This window comes from Girardinichthys multiradiatus, chromosome 13 (assembly GCF_021462225.1).
Source record: "Girardinichthys multiradiatus isolate DD_20200921_A chromosome 13, DD_fGirMul_XY1, whole genome shotgun sequence".
NCBI classification, from domain to species: domain Eukaryota; kingdom Metazoa; phylum Chordata; class Actinopteri; order Cyprinodontiformes; family Goodeidae; genus Girardinichthys; species Girardinichthys multiradiatus.
In genome coordinates, this window is record NC_061806.1 from 40,956,833 (window position 1) to 40,981,363 (window position 24,531).

Genomic DNA, 24,531 nt, shown 5'->3' on the forward strand with positions numbered 1-24,531 from the left:
AAAATCTTGAAGCCAAAATGGAGAAGGAAGAAACTGAATTGAAGATCAAAAGAAACCTCGTCTATATTCAGCGGAGTCAGTTGATCTCATTGAAAAGTGCTTTCAGTCTTTTTGAAATGCCACTAATGGAGAAAAAGAACGCACTGAAAATGGAGCTTAGAGAAAGAACCGAACTCCTCAGTTTTTCGCAGCTGGACCAGTTGGAGGATCTGTTGGTGGAGAGACAGCATCTCTTCTGCAGCTACTTCACACCAAGGTCGTGTCGGGAGCAGCTGGAAGACGAGATCATGAAGAAAGTTGGTACTTTCATCTACAAGAAGAATGTGAAGGCCAATTTGGAGAAAATCTTCAGTGAAGATCGTCATTGTGTCTATCATACCTCTTGACAGGTGATAAAAGAAAGAATGGAAGAATGATGTGGAAGCAGCTGGCGAGCTGGAGGAGAGCAGTGAAGAAAGAAAAATACTTGAATGAAAATTCCACATTTTGTTAGCCTACTTATACTGTGTTCTACACACCCAAATTAATATTCTCTATAGGGTAATCTGTTTGCTACCGGCTTTGTTGTTGTCTTTTTTGATGCATCTTGAAGATCATTTGTAGGATGTTCACCTGTATACTTCTCATTGCCAATTTATCATACTTTAATCATAAACCCTGCTCCAAAGTAGTTCTTGTTTCAGGTTGTGAGGGCTGAAATATTCAGTATCTGTATCAACTTGCAGGATTTCAAGGTTACTGCCAATTCTGCTTTGTTTTTGCCTGTTTACCCCATATCAGTGGTTTTTCCTTTCTCACCCCGCTCTACTGTAGTTTATACAATTCAGTGGCTGTGATTAGGAACCCATTGTAAAGAATTTTTATCATTTTTAGTGTTTTTGTATGTTTTTTGATACCATCATCTCATCATCACTTAGCCTCATGTGAAAGATTTAAAGATAGAGTTGAGGCAAACTTATCAGCATTGCTATTGTTTTTTTTATTTAAATATTGCTCTTTTGGTCTAAATCTGGCCTCTTTGCATACAAGCAACTTCTATCATGGGTAATATTTTCCACAAATTTTCAGAATGTGAATTTCATACCTGTTTGCTAACTCTGTGTCATGGCAGCTTATATAACATCAAATTGTAGTGTGTTTTGTTCCTGTAGTTTATTAATTCTGAACCCGAATCTAAATGAAAATAATCTCATGCAGAAAGGAAAGTCATCACAGAGCAGTGATACATGGTTAAATATTTCAGAATGTTTATTTTAAATCTGTGTGACCTCAGTTTCTCTGCTTCATGGCATGTGGGAGTTGGGGGTAGCTATACAGCAGATGGAAAATCATAGGGGGGCTTGTGAGGTCTGTAGGACAACAATAGGACAGCTGAGAAAAGCTCCAGCTGCTGTTTACAAAAATGAGACCAACTAACAGACAGCAGATGTGCTGTTGTTGTGGAAATAGAGCACATGGTGTTTTGATTAACATTTTAAGTTCAAATATGGTCAATTCAGTTCATTTATATAGCGCCAATTCACAACAAATGTTGTTTCAAGGCAGCTTAAAAACATCCAATGTATACACATAAATATATTGTCATTTCAGTTCAATCATATAGACAGATTCAAAGTCAATTAGAAACAAATTATGCAGTTACATATTCAGCTGGGGGATTAGGTTTTTTACTTATAAGCCATGTTAAATTAATAGTCAAAAACACAATTTAAAAACAATCAAATTAAGTGATGCTGTTGAAAGAAAGAAAGAAAGAAAGAAAGAAAGAAAGTTTGTGATGTCACTGGCGGAGCTTCACTCTCTCCCTCTGCGTCTGTTGCTGTTCAGTCTGACTCGAGGCTAACAGCTAACAGGAACCGAGAAGGTGCTGTTGGACCGATAACCAGAGCAACGGTAGCTCTGCTGGCCTCCACCCCGGTTCTGTTAACTCTTATTGTGCCGGGCTATCTGGTCCGCTCTAGGTTTCAGGTTCTGGTTGCTGTGGCGGTGGACGGGCTGGATGGCCCTGTAGCTCCGCTAGCATGCTGCGGCTAATGGGCCAGTTTCTCCACCGTCAGGCTGATCAGCAGGAATCCGTCTGTTAGCTCTTTTTTCGCAGGGATCTATTTGTGTCGGAGCTTTATGTAAACCTCTGAGCGCCGCTCTGTGTCGGTGCTGCAGTTAGATAACCGTATTTTATACCAATATGTGTCGGTTTGTTGAAACAGCGGAGCTTGTTCCTGTTATCAATCCTTTTCACATCGGTCGATTTTCTGCCAACAGCTAGAAGTACCGTAGCGCTGCTAGCGGAGGCTAACGGGCTCAGATGTCTTTGTGTCCCGCAGCAAACTGCTTCATGATGTGAGCGCAGTTAGCTGGCGGGGAAGAGTGGCTTTTAATGGAGATTTTATTCTGCTAAACGGACAGAGAAGCCAGAATCTGGGGTCAGTTTTTATTGTGGTCAACTGACATGCAGCGCTCACTTCAGTGACCTTGGTATCATCATCCACCTCAGATCGATCAAAAATAAGCCCAGCAGCCGGTTCCGATACCAGGTTCACAATGGCCCTCAGTTCAGACTGCAGGCAGAGGGTCGTCTACCTGCTGCTCCTGTCAGGTAAGTCCAGGGTATATGTTACAGTTCCTGGGTCAGAAAGTGTGCTTTTATGTTTGTGTTACTTTCAGGGCGCTTCATGTCTTTTTAGTCTTGGAATTGGTGTAAAATACAAAAATAAGGAATGTGAAACATCAGTCATTTGGTTGATTATGTTCTCTATTCTAGCGTCAAACAGTCTACATGATTAAACAATGATTGGTTCATTTTTATGTTGTCTTCAAACTATTGTATAGAGAAATCGCCGCAAACATTAAAAGCTCCTCTCCTCTCCGTTAGTTTTTAATTATTTAAGACATAAAAAGGTCTTAAATAATTAAAAAGGTCTTCGATAATGTGTGAACATTTCCTAAACTAAACCCTAGTCTTTAGAACAACAGATGTGTTTCTGGTGATTGTTCCTTAATGTGATCATGTTGCATGAAAGTCTTTAAATAGAGATGCACCGATCAGACTTTTCCTGGCCAATACCAATTTCAGTTCTTTTTTCTGGAGTCAGATATGACGATTTTTATATCATTGTTTTCCCCTATAGCCTCAAACACAGAAGCTTTTTTTAAATTTGCTGCAGAATGTTTTATTTTGAAGTGTAATTCAGTGCTTTTTTTTTTTTTGTCATCTAAAGATTTATTCTTATTAGTAGTTTTGGATTGAACAGAAAAATGGGGGGGATTTAAAAATTATTATAATTAATGCATTAAAGGATATGTCCATTACCTTAAATTTAAAAAAACGGGAAAGAAAAGCACATGCTGTTGGTTGGTTTGGTACGGTGGCCGGGGGGTGCAAAACACTTTTACAAGTACCGAAACAAATTTACATTTCAGAAAATCAACCGGAAAGGGAATGTACCAACGCCGAGGATGACCTGGAAGTCGGCCTCAGGGCTGCATCCTTCGAAGGCCGTATTTGTAGGCCGATTACGTTACAGCGCGGAGACAAAGGCTGTCCCAATTCATGAATCATTCCGAGCAAATGCTGCCGACAAATGTGTCCTTATTTTGTCCGATTTGAAGGATGCGTTGTGAGTATCCTTCGCGGCCCATCATTTCCCATCATTCATTGCGGGTCGAAGCGGATTGGTCAAGCAGGGGAAGCCATGGCGGACCATAGCAACAAAAGCTGTGAGTAAATTGTGGAAAATTACACTTTCTGTGACACAAATTAACTTCTACAATGTTTTTAGTGCGGGAATATAACTATGTAGACGTGAAATATCTGCTTGATTTATCAAGACATCGCTTCATTTCAAATGTGCTCCTACGTGTTCGGAGTTTTCCGTTCCCGGCGTAGTAACCGGCTCGCCTCGCCAGCCCTACCGGCGGTGAGGTGAGCTAGCCCGGTAGAGATCTGACCGGACTATCGGCACTAAGCTCCCGCTGGCAGTCATCACAGTGAACGTTTAACACAAGTGATTTCTAACAGTTTATGTTATTATTTTAATTGTTACTGAAAATCAATTTAACATTTAAGGTGATATAAAGTTAACCAGAATAAATGGACAGTTTTATGTAATCCAACTGTATTGCTGGAGAGTGTGATTGAGAATAAATAAGCTTTTCAATATAAATTTTGAATGAAGAAATGTGCTATATGTTTTAAAAGTTTATTTATAATTCAGTTAGCATTATAATTTCTGATTCCAGGTACAATCCAGAGACAATCATGTTCAGGTAAAAAAGATGTTTGATCTAACTAGCCAATAAACAAAGAGAACTTTATGGCTAATGTATGTCGACATATTTTATATATATATATATATTATAAACAACAACTTTAAATTTTAAGATAGATGGGAATTATAAAGTATTTGATCCCCTCTGGCTGTTCTTAGATAATTATAAAATAATGCAGTGTTTTTGGTGTATTGGTATCTTCTTGCTTTGATCACTTAAAATATTCAGAAGTATGCCTTAAAAATAATATGTTTTTCCATCTCCATTCTTCCCTTTTCTAGACCAGACCTCTTTACTGCAGGATCAACCTGAGTGTCCCAGTCCTGAAACGCTTCTTCAACCAGGAGGACACCAGGCCTGATTTTCAGCTGAGCAGGGAGTCTCTTGCAGTGCTGCTTAATCTTTTGCACCAGGATAGGCAACATGGATGGGTGCTACTATTGAGACCTTGGTTTTTCTTTTCTTGGTGGCAAGTGGCACATCCTACAGAGTGGTCTGCAGAGTGTTTGGGATGCCTCGCTCTACTGTCCATCGCATCGTCCACAGAGTTACAGAGGAGATGGTGGCTATTCGTCACCAGGTCATCTACCTTCTAAAGACCCCTGAGGACTTAATGGTCAGTGCAACAGGAACAGGAAACTCTTCCCTTCCAGAATCCTGCTGGCAGTTTCTGAGAGCCATTTTATTGACATATTGCAAGCGCTGGAGGTGCATGACACCTTTGTACCTCACGTAAGTCTTGACCTAGATCCATTTTATATATACATTATACATAATATATACACATATATGCACCCTCTTTTAAATTGTTTTCAGGTCATAACAGCATGCGCCATCCTCCACAACATCCGCCTTGGTGCTGGGGATGTCATGGCCCCAGAGGAGGCTGTAGAAGAGGATGAGGGTGAGGTTTGGACTGAGGCAGTCAGCGTTGCTCTCTGGCAGGACCAGCTTTCAGCTGAGGTGTCTGCCCTGGAGGAGGTACCACCAGAACATGACTACTGTGTGCAGCCAAGTATAATATTATAGATGTGATTAATGTTTGAGGGGTATAACTAATTGTCATATTTTGTGAGCACCATCTTCTAATTCTGCATTTTTCCGATTACCTCTTAGTGATGTGGCAGCCGTCAATTCAGCCAGCCCTTTAAACCCACTTGATGGACGATACCGTGGACAGCGGAAAGAGGCATCACAAACATCTGCAGACCACCTGTGTGATGCTTCTCTCACCATCCAGAAAGACAAACCAAAGGTCTCAGTTGCAGCGTCCCATCCAAGTCTCTGACCTTGTGAAAGATTTAGCCACACCACCAGACTTTCTGTTCAGAAAAACATCTGCCTCTTGGTTCTGTTGAAGAGGTTTTTCCAGGAACTGGTCACTCAGGTTGATCCTGCTGTCTCCATTGTAAATACTTGTACATAGTTTTATTTTATGCCTTTTGTCTTGTAATCTTGATCTGTTTGAATGTTTTCTTCCCTCATTCTGTTTAAAATGCTGTTTGTATTTTTCATAATAAATTCTGTTTATAACTTTAAATGAAGTTGATGTATTGTTAGATCAAATGGAAATAACTAGTGACAAAAACACCTTAAAACTTTAAGAAACAATCTGAACAAAACTTAATATTTCTTTTATAGCACCTTATTTTGGTGCCATTCTTTGGAAAACAGTCTGTGCCCTCATGACCTCCCTGATCATCTCCATCATCTCTGTCCCTCTTTCTTTTCTGACCCCTTCCTGCTGGCTCACTGTCTTCCTTCATCTGGTTGACCACCGCTCCGCTTGGCCCTGGAGTGTCCTCATGGATGGAGGCAATTAGGACAGGAGGTGTTGTGGAAGACCTCTGTCCCAACATCTCATCCATAAAGACAAACCAGGGCCAAGTAGCAGCAGTGGGCTTTTCACTGACTCCCTCTCCTGACCCTGGATACTTACAATCCTAAAGTTAGAAGGAAGAAAAAAAGAGTTGACTAAACAGAGAAACCAACAAGACTTTTAGAAATATTTTTTTTATTTGTGTGTGACATGAGAACTTCTGAACATACTTTATATTCTTTTTTTCTTCAAATTGTCCCACATTGTTTTGGCCTGCAAAGGGGGTGACCTTCCCCTGTTGGTCCATCTTCTCCAGAATTGTCCTAAACCGAAAGAAGTATGTTAATCACTGGATGGATATTTATGAAAGTTAGAAAGATAGGAGTTATTGAAACTGGACAGAAACTGACTGTAAAGAATGTAGTTATTGTACCTCCAAGCCACGGTGGCTGAGTTTTTATCTCCAGTAAAAAGGTGGTGGTTCTCACCCCTGAGCTTCATAAACTGGCCTGTCTGCTGCTTTGTACCTAAAAAAAAAAAAATATCTTGTTTAATATCAGAGCAAAAATAAAGCCTTTTTTAATTTCACATTTGTCTTAATTTGAAGAAAATATTACAAATATTTCTATGCAAATGTCTAAAACAACCTCTTTCAAACTTTTAACTTCTTTACTGAGATTTACTTACATTTGGAGGTGTATTCCTCGTCGGGTTTATCTGGAATCAGAAATTATAATGCTAACTGAATTATAAATAAACTTTTAAAACATATAGCACATTTCTTCATTAAAAATTCATATTGTAAAGCTTATTTATTCTCAATCACACTCTCCAGCGATACAGTTGGATTACATAAAACTGTCCATTTATTCTGGTTAACTTTATATCACCTGAAATGTTAAAATCGATTTTCAGTAACAATTAAAATAATAACATAAACTGTTAGAAATCACTTGTGTTAAACGTTCACCGTGATGACTGCCAGCGGGAGCTTAGTGCCGATAGTCCGGTCAGATCTCTACCGGGCTAGCTCACCTCACCGCCGGTAGGGCTGGCGAGGCGAGCCGGTTACTACGCCGGGAACGGAAAACTCCGAACACGTAGGAGCACATTTGAAATTAAGCGATGTCTTGATAAATCAAGCAGATATTTCACGTCTACATAGTTATATTCCCGCACTAAAAACATTGTAGAACTTAATTTGTGTCACAGAAAGTGTAATTTTCCACAATTTACTCACAGCTTTTGTTGCTATGGTCCGCCATGGCTTCCCCTGCTTGACCAATCCGCTTCGACCCGCAATGAATGATGGGAAATGATGGGCCGCGAAGGATACTCACAACGCATCCTTCAAATCGGGCAAAATAAGGACACATTTGAGGGAGTCATGATTCATGAATTGGGACAGCCTTTGTCTCCGCGCTGTAATGTAATCGGCCTACAAATACGGCCTCCGAAGGATGCAGCCCTGAGGCTGACTTCCGGGTCAGCCTCGGCGTTGGTACATTCCCTTTCCGGTTGATTTTCTGAAATGTAAAAGTTTTTTCTGACATGTAAATTTGTTTCGGTACTTGTAAAAGTGTTCTGCACCCCTCGGCCACCGTAGTTTAGAGACCGAAAATGGCGGGGGATCTCAGTTTCGATGCTTTTAATAAAAAATAAAAATAAAGTATTTCAGTTTTTGACCTGCAGATTTCAGATCAGAGCTGATCAAGGGAAAACCTGTAGCTTCTGATCTCTGGTGTATTGTAGATGACAGACTTGATTAGGATGCATCAGTGCTTCCTCTATTTTAGTTTTAGCACAGGATGCACTGGGCCAATGTTTACCAGTGAAATAAGATAATTCCATCCCATAATCCTCTACAGGAAAAACATTAAAGTGATGCATCGCAGGGATATAATCAGATCATCAGCATAATACTATTTATCAGACAAAGGTCTGTCAGTGAGGAGGAGAAAACGTTTAGAAAGCTTTTATGGTTTAAAGTAATGTGGAATTTAGGACTCCATGTTTTTTCTCTTCCATCTCACTTTCTGTCTGTGAAAACAAACATGTTGGAGTGTGAAATATTTTTTTTACGTATTCAATAGAAACTCTTATTTTTTGCTATTTTAGAGATCAGCTTTGTGTAAAAACACAGAATATTTCTTTGGGCAAACTTACATTAGATTCCTATTATTTAAAAATCTGTTTTCTGTTCTTTAAAAAAAGAATAAACTCAATACATTTAAATGTGCTTTTTGATGTTCTCATTGGTATTTGCCTATGTTTCTCCCAGGATGCATTGCTTCTTCTCAGAGGAATGACAACGTCTATGTGTCTGGATTTTCTAATGGTGCGTTCAGGGTCTTACAGATGAAATCTTAGCTGTTAGCATTTAGTAATATCTGCAGTAAAACTGTAACAGAAATTGTCTTCCCTCCCTGCAGCCTGCGGTGATGTAGCGGAGCTCCTGCGGGCATCCAGCGGCATCATCACCAGCCCCGGCTGGCCCTTTCAGTACCCAGCCAGACTGAACTGCAGCTGGAACATCAGGGCACGACCTGGAGACTCCATCACCATCAGGTAACGCACACAGCCAGCTAGCACAGGGGTTCCCAAAGTGGGGGTTGGAGTTCTCCAAGTGGGGGGTCACGAGATGATTTTCAGAGTGATGTGATGTGTGACCCCTGAGGTGTATGGAGGGCCAAAAGGAACAAAATTAAATGTGAATATTAATATTAACCTTTGGTGTAGACTCTTCACCTTCTCATTGGGTACAACATATAAATGCCCCATGCACCCAGTGAGAAGATGAAGAGTCTACACCAAAGGTTGACTCTTCAATGCACCAAATATTCATTTAATACATCAAATTTATGATAACATTATTGGTTATTGTTAGTTTGCTTAATTTATTCCATGACCCGTTTTAGTCTGTGCACAGTTCATTTTCCTTTTTTGATATCATTTCCCTTTGCAGATTTCAGGTTGCCTGTTAGGTTGAAGTTTTGTTAAATAATAATGAAGTCCTATTAAGGCTATTATTCCCACCTTTTTAAATGGTACAATTTGATGCGTTTGTAGAAATCTGCTGCTGCTATATTTAGTGTTTAGGAGCTAAATCTGTCTCCACTGTCATCAAACATTTCAATCTGGTACTGTGTGTTAGGCAAGGCATTAATGCAGAAGCTACGTGTAGAAGGTTGTAACTATGAGTTAGAGACTCTGGAAGGATTGGGACATTTTAAAAACTTTAGGGGCTCACACTAAGCTTCTTATCTCAGTGGCCTTATGTTAGTTTGATCCCTTTTTGATATCAAAGAACTTAAACTAAATTCATACTAATAATTATTTTTCTAAATGTATTTTTCACAGTCATTCTGTCTCAGAAAAAAAGCATTTTTTCATAAACTTTAATCTCAGCTTCAAACCATAACTGTAAATAAGTTTCTTTTTGTCTCTTTTTTGCAGTTTCCAAGATTTTGACCTGCAAGGTTCCCATCGCTGTGCTTCAGACTGGATGTCCATCAGCAGCTACAGAAGCCTGGATGGTCTACGTGTTTGTGGTTCCTCCCTGCCACCCCCGTACATCTCATCCCAGGACCATGTTTGGATCCACTTCCACTCTGACGACAGCCTGACAGGGAAAGGTTTCAGACTGTCTTACATCACGGGTGAGGATAACATGTTCAGCTTATTGCCAGATTTCTCAGTGCAGCAGTAATTTGAACAGACATCCTTTCTTTCCCGGTCATCCTTTGATCACCGGGTCTGGCGTGTCCTCCTGCTTGTTGCATAACAGCTGTTTAAGAGAGCAGGCCGCACTGATGCAATGATGTAATTCTGGATTAGAGTCAGATTTAAATCCTGTGAGTAAGGACTAAATGGAGATGTTAGGGAGAGCACAGAAAGCTTTTTCACTTCTGATAAACTGTTCCAGCTGCAGTAGTTAATCAGGAATAAAAATTTTGTTGCAGGTAAACCAGAGGCAGGAAGCTGTGATGTGGACCAGTTCCACTGCTCTAATGGGAAGTGCATCCCAGACTGGTGGCGCTGTAACTCCATGGATGAGTGTGGCGACAATTCGGATGAAGAGCTGTGTGTAGATTCACCATTTTCCTTCCAGCCTTGCAACCTGAACCAGTTCCCCTGCCTGTCCCGGTACACCCGGATCTACACCTGCCTGCCCCACAGCCTGCGCTGCGACGGCAGCATCGATTGCCAGGTAAAAGCCCAGTAAAGCAGGCGAGACCAACAGAACATATGGGCTTAATATAGTTAGATTGACACAAGTCATGACTGTATTTTAAAAATAAAAACATGCTAAAACATTCCTGTGTGAGTTTTGTCTGATTAGTTGTTTTTTTTCTGTTCTCAGGACCTCGGTGATGAGATCGACTGTGATGTTCCTACTTGTGGAGAGTGGTTGAGGAACTTCTATGGTTCCTTCAGCTCTCCAAACTACCCTGACTTTTACCCTCCAGGAAGTAACTGTACGTGGCTGATTGACACCGGAGACCACCGGAAGGTAACATTTGACTTTCTCAATTCAAACACAGAAAACTGCAGATCTTCTGTTTGGTTGTGAGCATCCTGATCTTCCTCCTGCAGGTTATCCTCAGGTTTACTGACTTTAAACTGGACGGGACGGGTTACGGTGATTATGTTAAAGTCTACGACGGTTTGGAGGAGAACCCTCGGCGCCTCCTCAGGGTGTTGACTGCTTTTGATTCCAGAGCACCAGTAGCTGTGGCTTCATCATCTGGTCAGCTCAGAGTCCACTTCTATGCTGACAAGATCAATGCTGCCAGAGGCTTCAACGTCACTTATCAGGTTGGTTGTTCTGATTTGAAGTTGCTGTTCAGACTCTTCTAATTGTTCTCTATGAGATTTAAAACATCAGACATTAGTTGGCTTTTCTGAAAAACTTCACTCTGTTTTCTGAGATCTTACAGTTTACTGTAAATATAACAGATATCCATCCCTGAATGTCTGTTTGACCTGGTTCTGTGGCTGTTTTCTTCAGGTGGATGGGTTCTGCCTGCCTTGGGAGGTTCCCTGTGGAGGGAACTGGGGATGCTACACTGAGCAGCAGCGCTGTGATGGGTACTGGCACTGTCCAAACGGTCGGGACGAGCTGAACTGTTCTTCCTGTCAGGAGGATGAGTTCCCCTGTTCCAGGAACGGAGCCTGCTACCCTCGGTCAGACCGCTGCAACTATCAGAACCGGTGTCCCAACGGGTCGGACGAAAAAAACTGCTTCTTCTGCCAGCCTGGGAACTTCCACTGCAAGGTAGGACCGACACCCAGCTCTGGTCATTGGCAGATCAGTAAAACACAGGTTTTCCCTTTTTATTGTTTACCATGTTTCAACCTTCTGGGTTCCCTTGGTAACAGTAGGACTCTGTTAAAGCAGCCTGTTAAACATTGCCTCCACATACAGTATAAAAAAAGCTGCAGAAAGTTCAGCCTTCCTGTTATCCACTGAAAGTCTTGCTCGCCTTCGCTTTATCTTGTAGCATTTGTGCATGGCGCCTCCACTGGTTTCTGTGTTTCTGACTGGTTAGCAGTTGGGGTCAGTACAGCTGGAGCTTCTCGATGTGTGCCTAATCATAATGAACATAATAATAATAATATAGTGCGACTTGGATGGATGCCTTTGGTTCTCTAAAACTAGTTTATTTCCATAAAGAATGTCAGAATAAATCCAAATGGAAATGGAGTCTTGGAAGCTTTTTTTCTCTTCAGAATAACCGCTGTGTGTTTGAGTCGTGGGTTTGCGACGCGCAGGACGACTGCGGTGACGGCAGCGACGAGGAGAGCTGCCCCATCATCGTTCCCACCAGAGTCATCACAGCAGCCGTCATCGGCAGCCTGATCTGCGGCCTCCTGTTGGTCATCGCCCTCGGCTGCACCTGCAAACTCTACTCACTGCGCATGTTTGAACGCAGGTGAGATTTTACACGTTGAAAAGCAAGTACTCTGTTGGGATGGTTCTTTGTGTTCTCTGCTGTGTATCCTGGAGGGGTAAAAGCACTGTGATTGTTGCAGGTCGTTTGAGACCCAGCTCTCCAGGGTGGAGGCAGAGCTGCTGAGGAGGGAGGCCCCGCCCTCTTACGGACAGCTGATTGCACAGGGTCTGATCCCACCAGTTGAGGATTTTCCTGTGTGTTCTGGCAACCAGGTACAGATTAAGTGTTTGTTCAGAGACAGATGATTCAGACTATTAGTTCAGAACACAGATTATTTTAAAACTAAAACACATTAATGATCAAGTTAATCACTATCATTCAGCTTATTAGATAAGCTTTTACCCCTCCCGTCTGTCCATTTAAGTACTGTACTGTGACTTTTGCATCATTCTGCACCACAGACATTCACAAGATTAACAGACAATCACAATTATTAAGGACAGGGCAGAGCACTAAATAACATTGTATTTTTCCCCATCATTTAAAGAGATATTCTGTAAGTTATAAAAAAAAATCATCTTAAAATAAATGAAAAGCAATAAATTACTATTCTTTAAGTGAAATCAAACATTCATAAGCTCTGCATCACCCATTGAAATCTTCTGTCTACATCTTGTAAATAATAATAATGTGGGATCAGTTGTGTTATTAAAAAATTGTTGCTGTGTCCTCAGGCGTCGGTCCTGGAGAACCTCCGCCTGGCTGTGCGCTCTCAGCTTGGCTTCACCTCCATCAGACTTCCCTCCTCTGGCCGTCATCGCAACCTGTGGCGTAGACTCTTCACCTTCTCAAGATCTCGTCGTTCTGGTTCTCTGGCTCTAGTTTCTGCTGACTTGGAGGACAGCTCAGGCTCTGGAAGTACCAGGAGTTCTGGCTCAGACCTGCTGTCTCCTGACTCTGATGACACTGACACAGAAGGAGAGAGAGGGCGGGAGCGAGGAGTGGGTGCTGTGGGTGGGCCTGTTGCCCCGCTGCCCCACAAAACCCCACCCCCTTCTGCTGTAGAGCCTGTTGTATCCGTAGCGGCATCAGTAACGTCCACGCCGAGTCGAGAACAAGACCGTGATCGTCCCAGAGAAACCCCGCCCCCCTCAAGCCCCGTTACCGTGGTGACATCCAGTTCAGATCCTGAATGTCTCAGTGGAGTTTCTGAGCCCCAGCCTCCTTCATCCACCGCCCTGCAGCGCCTGGCCCAAAACCTGCACCGCCTCGCCAGAAATCTGACCAGAACTAACCAGAACCAGCCTTGGACCAATCACAGCCCACTGCGCCAGCTGGAAACAGGAAGAAATGGTGCTGACACTACTGAGCAACGGGGAAGCAGAGAGGAAGAGGAAGATGTTGAGCTCCTCATCCCTGTCTCTGACTCTGACTCATCCTCCTCCTCTTCATCGCTTAGTGACATACGACAGCCTCTACTGGAGCCACACCCATCCTCTGCTGCTGGTCCCGTCCCCCATCATCATCGTGGAATGACTGGGCGGGCAGGGCGGGACGGCACCTGTGAACATTGCGGGATGGTCCACACAGCTCAGATCCCCGACGCCTGCCTTGAGGCCACGGGCAAGACGGAGAGCAGCGATGACGAGCTGCTGCTGCTGTGCTAACAGGCTAACCTGCCAGCTAACATGCTAGCTTAAACGTTTTATCTTCTTCTCATACATTGGCTAACATGCTAACTGACCCGCTAACAAGACAACATGTCAACATCCACGTAACATACTAATACATCTCTACTGGCTTACATGCTAACTTCAGGGCTGCCATTCTTTTACTATAAAGCTGCAGCAAGCCAAGTCGCTAAACCTTAGACTAACATGCTAACTCAGAGTAACAAACTAACCCTTCATTCCTAACAAACAGGCTAATGCTATTAATATTACCCTGACCCTTACTTCAAATGGCTAGATAGCTAACATGCTAACACATCACACTGGGCTAGAGCTTCTACTTTCTTTTACATTCTGTTAGCATGCTAGCTGGAATAAAGGTTAGAGATAAATGTACCAGTCAGAGACTTGGGTGTGATGTCTCCGTTTCCTATTGGTACGACCAAAAAACAAAAAGGTTTGTGGTTTCTCTGCTCTGTTTGTTTACTGCCTGCCAACCTCACATGTTCAGGTTCTTGGCCATTTCGTCCCTTCGCCATTTTTTGTTACCTTTATACCCGACATTTTTGGGTATTGAACAGTGCCGTATATCGCTGGACACGAGGAAATGCGGTTATAGGACTCCAATAAATAATATCTACCAGCAATAGGTCACTTAGAATTATTTTGGTTTGACACAATGTCATAATCTGTCGTATTTCATAAGATTCAGTCGAGATCCCTCAAACCACACATTCTCCCTTCATGTTTTTTTATTCTGGGAGGAAGCCGGAGTACCTGGAGAAAACCCATGCATGCATTGGGAGAACATGCAAAACTCGAAAAATAGACTGATACGCTGTGGTTTTAGCACATGGGTACGAAATTTTGTGTTTACAGACGCAACATGGAAGTAAGGAGAGACTAAATGTCATTAGGCGAAGGGGCAAAATGACAAAAAGGCCACTTGGCATTTTGTTCCCTCTCGCAGGCAAGTATTGTGCTTATTGGTACGACAGTAAAGAGATCCCTGAATGAACAGACCAACAGTTCTCTGTAGGCGAGAACATAACTTTTTGATAAGGAACCATCTGACGTTGGGATTTGTTGGAACTCCTGATCAAGTGGAAATGTTTCAGAGGTCCCTCGAATTTTTAGGCTGCTTGTTGAGTCTGTTTAAGGGAAAGAAGAGAATAGATGAGGATCATGTGACCAGAGGAGTTTTCCAAAGAGGTCTGCTAGCGGGCTGATTTTATTTTAGATTTTATTTTTCTGCGGCCAATAAAACCTCATCATGGTTTAGGGATTGCCATGATGATCTTTCCACTTATTTCAGTGGCCTGCCATTAGATGCAATCGCTAAATTTAGATGTTCAGAATGTAAAGTCACACCACAGGGTGATGTGAAAAAACTCCTGGATGGTCGTCTGGAACAAGATGAGACTTCTGCCAAAAGGGATCGAGTCCCTGCTTATAAAATATACATGTTTACTTCCTGTTACATTTCTCATGTTTATTGTATTACTGAATACAAAGCACAATGTTCTAAACGTCCTCAGGTCATGTGATCCTCATCGTGGAGGTTTTTTTCATCTTTCATGCCACTTGTTCTGGCTTTGGGTATTGTCTGGTCGTCTGGAGTTGTTGGGTTTTACTCATTCACTTCTAACAGTTTCTAAAACATTAATTGAGAACCAAAAAGTCAAAGACCCACCACGACTACATCTGGATTATAAATGTTTTCAGTTTGTGGCTCCTCTTCTCCCTACTCAGACTGAAGCCATTCAAGTGTCTGTATTTCTGATCCTTGTTACTGTTTTGGTACTCAGCTGATGTGTGAGTGTGATTGTGTATATTTATTATTAATATTACTATGGTTATTATTATTATTGTGTTGAGTTGTTGTGGAGCTGTTTTTTCTGACTTGCATGATCCAATTTGTTTGTTTTTCTTTGAGTCTGTAAAACTAAAACCTGGTAAACTGCACTAAGGATTAAAGGTTCACATCAAGTGAATTGACTCGACTGCTTAGATTTAATCTTCTTTAGCTTCACATTTTCATTATCAAATACACCTCAGTCTGCTTTCTACAGTCACGCTAAAATATCTCCAATTCTATAATTTTGATGTAAATGATCTTTTACAGTTAATCTACAGTTATTTGATCCCATGTTTACAGAAACAACACGACTCCATTTTTTTTTTTTCCACCAAATTAAAACCAAGCAAAATTTAAAGTTTCAGAGTACACCCCAAAAAGGCTGGATGCATTAAACAAACGAAATCTTAAAATTTATAAAACATATTTTAGTTTTTTCCCTCCCATTACTGTTACAACACAGCGCACAACGGGCTCTGCTGCCATCTGCTGGTGGTGTATTTGCATGAACCTGAAAGATTGCTCTGGAACTGGTCACACCTGACTTTTAACTTATTTCTGCAATTATTTGTGGCAGCCATATTGGAAATTGGACTCGCTTGGACATCTCTGAATCTGAATCAAACGTTGATTCATCGGCGCTGATGGTGTAGGGATTAAGCGCGCCACCATACACGGAAGCTACAGTCCTCGAAGCGGCCGTCCCGGGTTCGAGTCCCGGACCCGGCGACATTGGCGGAATGTCACCCCTTCTCTCTACCACTTTCCTGTCTACCTACTGTCAAAAAATAAAGGCCACTAGTGCCGATAAAATATCTTGAAAAAAAACAAACTTCACTTTGCAATCTCTTCGATGTTAAGGCTCTGTTTTCAGAATTCCCACTTCCAATGACAAATTGAACACACCATGAGACTCAGATGGTCAGGGTCAGCATGAAGACATTTAATTTGGTCCTTTTTGCAACTTCTGTAAATTAGTCCAAATCATTTAATATATTTATTAGTATGCTCACCTTTATTCAAGTCAACATGAAGTATCACATGCTTGATACTTTAGCCGGGAAACAAGATAACATGCAGACCAGTCTCACCTTGCAGTAAAAGCTACTCTTTCATATTGTGAGTTCATAAGTCTACCAATTATCCATGTTACAATTACAGTGGATTTAAAAGTAGGAATGCCAATGTAAAAGGAAAAAAAAAACAGCTCTCTGCCATTACTATGACACCCAAAACTGAACTCGGGTGCATTTGTTTTTCCTCAGATCATCCTTCAGATGTTTCTGCAACTGGACTGGTATCCAGCTGTGGTACCTTGTTGATTAACATGGAATAGAGCACACTTTTGTTTTTTAGAAGGCGTCCCATTTGACAGACAGAATGTATTGGAGCAGTTGCCAGGCAGTGAGTAGAGCTTGGATACTGTAATGGCACATTACCAGAACCCTGACTATATCTGGCAGCCCGACCAAACTGAGTACTCAGGGAAGGAGGACTTAACCTTGTGGTAAGATTACAGGTTGTGAGATAACATGCCATGGCCCATCACTTCGTTAAAGCTATTCCTGCTGCGAAGTTAGGTGGTGGCAGCATCTTGCTGTGGGGATCTTCAATAGCTGGGATATTAGTCTGCATAGAGGGTAAGATGACAGCAGCCAAGTCTAGAGATTTTTCTCCAGAGTGGTCTGAACCTCAGAGTAAGTCAACAATTCATCTACCAACATCACAGTGACCTCGAGCCCACTGGCAGGATAACAAAGAAGTGGCTTGTAGAGCAGTTTGTGAATGTCTTTGAACGCTGCAGGTCGAGCCCGAACTTAAATTCTCTTAAACATCTCTGGAAAGACTTAAAAATGTCTTTCCATCCAACCTGACTGGTCTTGAGTGGATCTGAGGAGAAGAATGGTAAAAAACACCCACAGGCAGATCTATTCCAAGCCTGCAGAGACCAAGAAGACTTGAGGCTGTCATTGCTAAAAGAGCTTTAACAAAATACTAAGCAAGGGCTGTACATAAGTACGTGCATGTGATGCTATTTAAGGTTGTATAAATTATGCAACAAATATAAAGACACTTTTTCCACTCGGTACGGTAAGGAGTTTTTTCTGGGTAAACAATTTAATCCATTATGGAAAAAGGCTGTGGCAAAAAATGTGGAAAAGGTGTGCCTTTTTCCTTCTTATTGTACTTTTTTACTGTACTATACCTTTTTATGCTTTAATGGTTGCAAGGTCACTTTTTGTCTGAACAAACAAGACATTTCAAAGAAATATATGGTTTAAATGATTTGCAAATCATTGCATTCGGTATTTATTTACATTTTATACAGCATCCCAGTTTTTTTTAAACAAGGCTGTAGCAGGCATAGCAGCAGAACATTTAACTTTACAGGACTGACAATGTTTTAGAGAACCTTCATGGATCTAAAGTCACATTATGTAATCTCTGAAAAATGAAAGAGTTGTTTTTGACACAGGCGGAAACAGATCTATGTCAGGGATATCTTACAAAATCATAAATGATGGAACAGAACAACTATTTTCCAGTTTTTAGGCGACATTCCCATGTTGTTGTGTCATTTTCTTTTTTTCTGCTGATGTTTGAGACGTTTTTTTCCCCCCTCTAATCTTTTTGTTGTTCCATGCAAAAACATACAGCAGCAGACCTCCATGTTCCTGCATCTCCATGGAAACTAAGGCGACAGTATCTAGCTCCCTAATGTCACATGACTCAGAGGAGCTGCTGCGATTGGCTGGCAGCATGAAGTCTTTTGGCCTCTTTTCTCAAAGCATCTTTTGCCGAGCCGGTCCCGCCCTCTCCTTGTTGAGGGGTGGAGCCTCCCTCCGCCCAATGACATCTTCATGGCACTGGTACGTCATCAATGTGACATCATCATGCAGCATGCAGGAGCACAGGAGGATCACTGGACCCATCGACCATTTGTCCCCTCCTGCTCGCTCATGGCCCGTTTAAGGCGACGACACAGTCGATCCCCTCTCCTGATGCTACGATTTGGTGGCTTCAGTCTCCTTGTTAGTTAGTGGGGCCAATGCCGGGTCCACCAATGAAGTGGCAGGAAACAGTTTAAACCAGCCAATTACCATGTTAGACAGGTCCAAATCATCCAACAGGATTTGAGCAGCGCCCATGAAGGATTTATGGTCCATTCGTCCATAGTCGCCCCAGACGATGATCTACAGTGACAGACAAATTAAACAGCTGACATGCAGACACATCTTAAGGTTTTTTTTGTAATTTTTTCATACTGCATTTGATAACGGTCTGACATGAAAAAAAAACTAAAAAAAAAAAAAATCACCAAAAGAACACAAGAAACCTGAAAAGTTTTACGTCGATGTCCAAACGAGAATTTAATCAGTGAAAGTAAAAGATTTCCCCGTTTATGCCTGGTATAAAACCATCATGTTGCTGTGACTACGACTGACTTGGAAGGAATGAAATGGTCAACAAATGCAAAGTGAGGCATCAGCTGCAGGTTTTGTTTAAACCACCCCATTTTAGAGCTAAAAAACATTTAAATTTGAAACATAAATGAATCACAGTTAGTCAAAACAGACTTATTTTAAAACATTCTCTGGACACAAAAAGAGCCTTTGGAGCCATGCCTATCTAAAACAGAAATGCACTACCATGATTATGATGACTTGTTATCTGCAACACCTCAGAACACCATAGTCTATTGGTGAAAACCAAAAAGAAATGTTTTCTTGACAAAAAAAAGAAGTTACTAGCTGGAAAATGTGAAATAGATGTGTAGCTGCTTGTGACAACACAAAAAAGCATAGAGTGAGCATTCTTACTATCCAGTAACAACATCCCAACCAATTGGCAATACTTTGTTTTTCCAGGAAATTGAAACTATTTGGCTTGAGTGAAACTATGACTCAAGGTTAAAGGACACAGTTCATGCCACAGTTACGACAGATAACGCTAGCATCAAGTCAGCTGTCAGACCATCAAGGTGGCCACAGGTGTTATTTGTGAGCATAAAGTTTCTCAGATAAGAAAATGCTTGTTTTAAAGCAGCTCTTACTTTATGTCAGAACAAATCTCTAAGCTTCTGCGCTCAGACAGCATTTCTTTTGATCTTCTCCTCTTCATTGGATCAATCATCGTAAATTTCCACTTATGAAATCATTTTTGAGGTGGGTAATTTGCTTTCACTAGTTTCCTATTGGCTGGCCATTCTGTTATGCTTGATGCTGGAATTGGGAGTTGCACGGGTGACATCATCGCTCTTCTGCAGATTGCAACTGCATTCTCATTTGCCTTGTTCTTGCTTTCTTTTTGTCATGCATATTTCTCAACTTTGGACATTAATCTGAAAATTGCATAACCAACAATCCCGAAATCAATCAAAACTATAAACTGTTAACATGATAAAATGTGACCATTAAATATTTTGCTTTTCTTTAGGCAACACAAAGTAACAGAGGTGGTTAATTATTCATTTTTGCATGTTTGTGCTGAAACTGAAATCATATTTTAAAGCATTTTTAGTTCTGCATGCGTGAGAGAGATGTCTGTTGCTTTTATTTTTTCCTGATATTACCTGTAGCACTTTTCCTTCAGGATTATCTTCAAACTGTAGCTGTTGCTGATAAAGTGGATCCAGAGTTTTTCTTGCCAGACGCGTTCTTCTCTTCAGCACACACTTCCCATTATCCATTAAATACACCTTCACATAGGGAGCTGCAACACAAGCACACGCCATCTTGGATAAGTTGGTAAAACACAGACAAATACACATTTCTGTCATTTTTTCTGCTTTTTAACTCGATTTAGAACATTTAGAAGTTTTTTTTTTCAATTAAGGTGTTTTTTGGGACACATACTGTAACTCTTCGGATCCATTTTATCTTAGTTTGATTGTAAAACCAAATATAGATCATTTAAAGGATTAGAACATGCTGACAGCCTGCCAAAACATGGAGATCCTGTTATTCAATTCAATTCAAAAATACTTTTAATCCCAAAGGGAAATCAAATGTTGTAGCTCATTATGAAGGTTTCTTCAGAGAGTCGTTGTAGATGCTGATGGCTGCGGGCAGGAAGGATCTCCTGTAGGTCCGTCTTACAGCAGATCTGAAGAAGCCTCTGACTGAAGACACTTTGTTGTTGTAGGACAGTCTCATGAAGAGGATGCTCAGGGTTCTCCATAATGTTCTTCATTTTATGAAGAATCCGTCTTTCCACAATGATCTCCAGAGGTTCCACAGGAGTCCCCAGAACAGAACCAGCCATTTGTATCAGCTTGTTGAGCTTTTTTAAGTCCCTGGTTCTGATGCTGCTTCCCCAGCAGATGATGGCAGAAGAGATCACACTTTCCACAACAGACTTATAGAAGATCTGCAGCATCTTGCTGCAAACACCAAAGGACCTAAGCTTCCTCAAGAAGTACAGTCTGCTCTGTCCCTTCTTGTAGATGGCTTCACAGTTGCATCTCCACTCTAGTCTGTTGTCCAGGTGAACACCGAGGTATTTATACTCCTCCACCACCTCCACTTCTTCTCCCATGATAGAAATAGTTTTTGACTTATTCCTGTTTCTCTTAAAATCTACAATCATCTCCTTTGTTTTAGTCATGTTCAAAATGAGATGATTGTTTCCACACCATGCCACAAAGCGGTCCACCACCTTCCTGTACTCAGCTTTTTGTCCATCTCTGATCCACCCCACGACTGCAGAATCATCCGAGTATTTCTGCAGATGACAGGAGTCTGTCTTGTACTGGAAGTCTGAGGTGTACAGAGTGAAGAGGAATGGTGAGAGTACCGTCCCCTGTGGTGCTCCTGTGCTGCTGACTACCTGGTTAGACTCACAACCCTTCAGTCTCACAAACTGTGGTCTGTTTGTCAGGTAGTCTTTGATCCAGGAGATTGTTGAGGCCTCCATCTGAGTCTTCTGGAGTTTCTGACAAAGCAAATCAGTTTGGATTGTATTAAATGTTCTGGAGAAATCAAAGAACATGATCCTCACAGTGCAGCTGGCTTTGTCCAGATGACAGTGGATTTGTTGAAGCAGGTGTATGAAGGCATCTTCAACTCCAACTCCACAGCGATAAACAAACTGAAGAGGGTCCTGATGGTTTACTGTTTGCTTACTCAGGTGGGCCAACAGGAGTCTCTCTAGGACCTTCATGATGTGAGATGTCAGGGCAACAGGTCTATAGTCATTGAGGACTGATGGGTGAGTTTTCTTTGGTACCGGAACAAGACAGGAGGTCTTCCACAACACCAGAACCTTCTTCTGGACCAGGCTAAGGTTGAAGAGGTGCTGCAGAATCCCACAGAGCTGCTCTGCACAGGCCTTCAGGACTCTAGGGCTGACATGATCTGGACCTGCAGCCTTGTTCTGATTCAGTCTCTCCAGTTGCATCTTCACCTGACTTCTTGAGACACACAGGTGGAAGGGGGAAGCAAAGGAAGCATCAGCATCTTCTGATATGGTTGAAGGCAAACATGTAGAAGCAGAAGGGTCTAGGGCTGAGGTGGAAGATAAAAAATTTGAGGTGTTACTGGACAGCTGTGGGTCCTGTGGGTCAAAGGAAGGTGGAATGTCTGTTTGGCTGTGAGCAGGAGAGGAGGATGTGAAGATTGTTTCTGAACTGAACCTATTAAAGAATGTGTTCAGTTCATTGGTTCTGTCCAGACGTCCATCGGTCTGATCATCCTTCTGCTTGAAGCCTGTGATCTTCTTCATCCCTGTCCACACATCTCTAATATTGTTTTGCTGGAGCTGCTCTCCAGCTTCTTCTTATTGTCTGTACAGCACGTTCTGTCCTTTGTAGCAACGTTCTTTGGTCTAAATGCTCTTTCCCGCCACCAGGTGGCACCACTTCACACTGATATTCATGGTAAAACATTTATAAGTTAATGTTTATTCCAAAGTTATCACTAAAAATATATTAAATAAATCCCATCTCTGTAAAATAAATCTTATATTATTTACATAACTGCCTTTTAAAATTTTTACACTAGACTATTTCTAATTTGACTGCTGTCTTAGTTCAGGTTACTGCAAACAATTTACTACAGGATGTACAGTGCCTCAGAAAATTGAGTCTATTTAAAGTGGATTTTAGTTGATAGACAATCACAAAGTAAAGCATAATTGCTAGATGAAAGGAAAATAATACATGGTTTTTAACATTTTACAAATAAAAAATCTGAAAAGTGTTGCATGCATTAGAATTAGAACCACCTTTCAATAAAAATACAGCTGCAAGTGTCTTGGGGTGTGTCTCTATCAGCTTTGTACATCTACTTTTTCCAATTTTTCTTTGGAAAATAGTTCAAGCTCTAGCTGGATGGAGAGCATCTGTGAGTTAACTTATGAATATGCTTTGATCTAAACCATCCTATTGTAGCTCTAGCTGAATGCTCAGGGTTGTTCTTCCTGTCACTGAATAATTTATGAGCAGAAGACGTTTGCGCAGCAAGGTCTAATTTTTATGTGCAACCATAGAAAATGTTTGTCAGGTCTTGTCACCTGGAGTGTTCTTGTTGCCCTGTTTACCAACAAGGCCCCGGGCTCGAATCACCTCCACGTCCAGCCGTTCCTTCCTGTAGACCATCCCGATCTGGATGTCCCCTGATCAACAGAGAGCTGGTCAGATGAGGTCTCTTTAATGTGCTTTTAAATAAAAATAGGTACATGAGTCGTGCAGCTATTTTTATCTTCACAGCACCTCATCAACTCACAGACACTAAAATAAATTTTTGCAGGAACTAGAAAGTACATAAACACAGATAGAGCTTTGCCAGAATAAATGCTGCAACACATAAACAAATATTTACTGATAATTTGTAGGCACTGAGAGAACAAACAAATTGCAGTACTAAATCTTAATTAACAATCACAATCTTAATAAAGAAATAGGATAACAATCGAGAGTGCTAAATGTTATCCTGAATTTTAAATCATATTTTTTAAATATGTTTATAAATATTGTATGGTTCTTTTTATTTAGTCAGTCAGTCATTTTCTACCGCTTATTCCATAGTGGGTCGCAGGGGAGCTGGTGCCTATCTCCAGCAGTCTATGGGCGAGAGGCGGGGTACACCCTGGACAGGTCGCCAGTCCATCACAGGGCAACACACAAACAACCATTCATACACCTAAGGGCAATTTAGAGAGACCAATTAACCTAACAGGCATGTCTTTGGACTGTGGGAGGAAGCCGGAGTACCCGGTGAGAACCCACGCATGCACAGGGAGAACATGCAAACTCCATGCAGAAAGACCCCCGGCCAGGAATCGAACCCACAACCTTCTTGCTGCAAGGCAACAGTGCTACCCACTGCGCCTCCGTGCAGCCCCCATGTAGTGTATGTGGAGAAACACAATGGAAAAAAGCTATTGATTTTCTTATGTTTTTATCCTCAGTAATAATACTTGACTTTATTCAGTGCTAATGTTGCTTTCCTCTGAACTATCATCAATACAAATAAAAAAATGTATTCAATGTCACAATATGAATAATGTTGAACTGTAAATCTGTTGCTTGCAAGCTAATAAATGAGTGGTTATTTTATTTTTCTATCTGCACATCAACATGTTTAAAAGCCCAAACTGCAGGAATATTCCCCTCATATAAACAATTGAATAAAGATACACATACACATATAGAGATGATGAATTACGTATTATTGAAGAAATGAATGTAAATAATAATATTAAATTTCTGATCAATAGTCATACCCATGGGAGGTGTGGCCAAAGTCTGCCGTCCAGCCAATTGGCCGGGACCTAATCCCTCCAGGAAGCCTGTGAACTGCTTATCTGATGCCAACTTCACTCCTGGAAATATCAGACTGGCGAAATGCAGAGAGGAACAACCAGATATATTAAAATGTTTCCTCTTTGGGAAATAATAATCAGTTGGGAAAAAAGTAGAAAAAAGAAAGCATGAAACAAACAATAAAGAGAAGAACAGCAGTAAAAGTAAAAAGATAAAATGAAAGGATTGACATGTTAAAATGGGGGATGGCAGTA

At 41.4% G+C, this 24,531-nt stretch overlaps 3 protein-coding genes across 23 annotated transcripts in view; 2 read left to right on the forward strand and 1 right to left on the reverse strand.

Moving 5' to 3' along the window:
* LOC124879086 (coiled-coil domain-containing protein 127-like) lies at positions 1 to 423 on the forward strand. The gene has a single exon (XM_047383397.1). The coding sequence runs from the start codon at positions 18 to 20 to the stop codon at positions 384 to 386; it is 369 nt and encodes a 122-aa protein (XP_047239353.1). The 5' UTR covers positions 1 to 17; the 3' UTR covers positions 387 to 423.
* Positions 424 to 1,277: 854 nt separating this feature from the next.
* On the forward strand, positions 1,278 to 15,649 carry lrp12 (low density lipoprotein receptor-related protein 12). The gene is made up of 11 exons (XM_047383350.1): positions 1,278 to 2,596; positions 8,370 to 8,426; positions 8,521 to 8,656; positions 9,545 to 9,747; positions 10,051 to 10,298; positions 10,452 to 10,601; positions 10,685 to 10,906; positions 11,100 to 11,366; positions 11,822 to 12,024; positions 12,125 to 12,257; positions 12,720 to 15,649. Exons 1-11 carry the CDS (start codon positions 2,542 to 2,544, stop codon positions 13,650 to 13,652), a joined length of 2,607 nt encoding a protein of 868 aa, XP_047239306.1. The 5' UTR covers positions 1,278 to 2,541; the 3' UTR covers positions 13,653 to 15,649.
* Positions 15,650 to 17,785: 2,136 nt separating this feature from the next.
* LOC124879056 (regulating synaptic membrane exocytosis protein 2-like) overlaps positions 17,786 to 24,531 on the reverse strand; it is a 63,020-nt gene continuing 56,274 nt past the window's right edge. For all 21 annotated transcript variants that reach the window (XM_047383330.1, XM_047383329.1, XM_047383331.1 and 18 more), the window contains 4 exons: positions 24,238 to 24,350; positions 23,026 to 23,127; positions 20,087 to 20,226; positions 17,786 to 18,707 (listed from right to left, as the gene is read on the reverse strand). In XM_047383330.1, the coding sequence (XP_047239286.1) occupies positions 18,519 to 18,707; positions 20,087 to 20,226; positions 23,026 to 23,127; positions 24,238 to 24,350 (544 nt within the window). In that variant the 3' untranslated portion in view covers positions 17,786 to 18,518. The remainder of the gene's footprint in view (positions 18,708 to 20,086; positions 20,227 to 23,025; positions 23,128 to 24,237; positions 24,351 to 24,531) is intronic.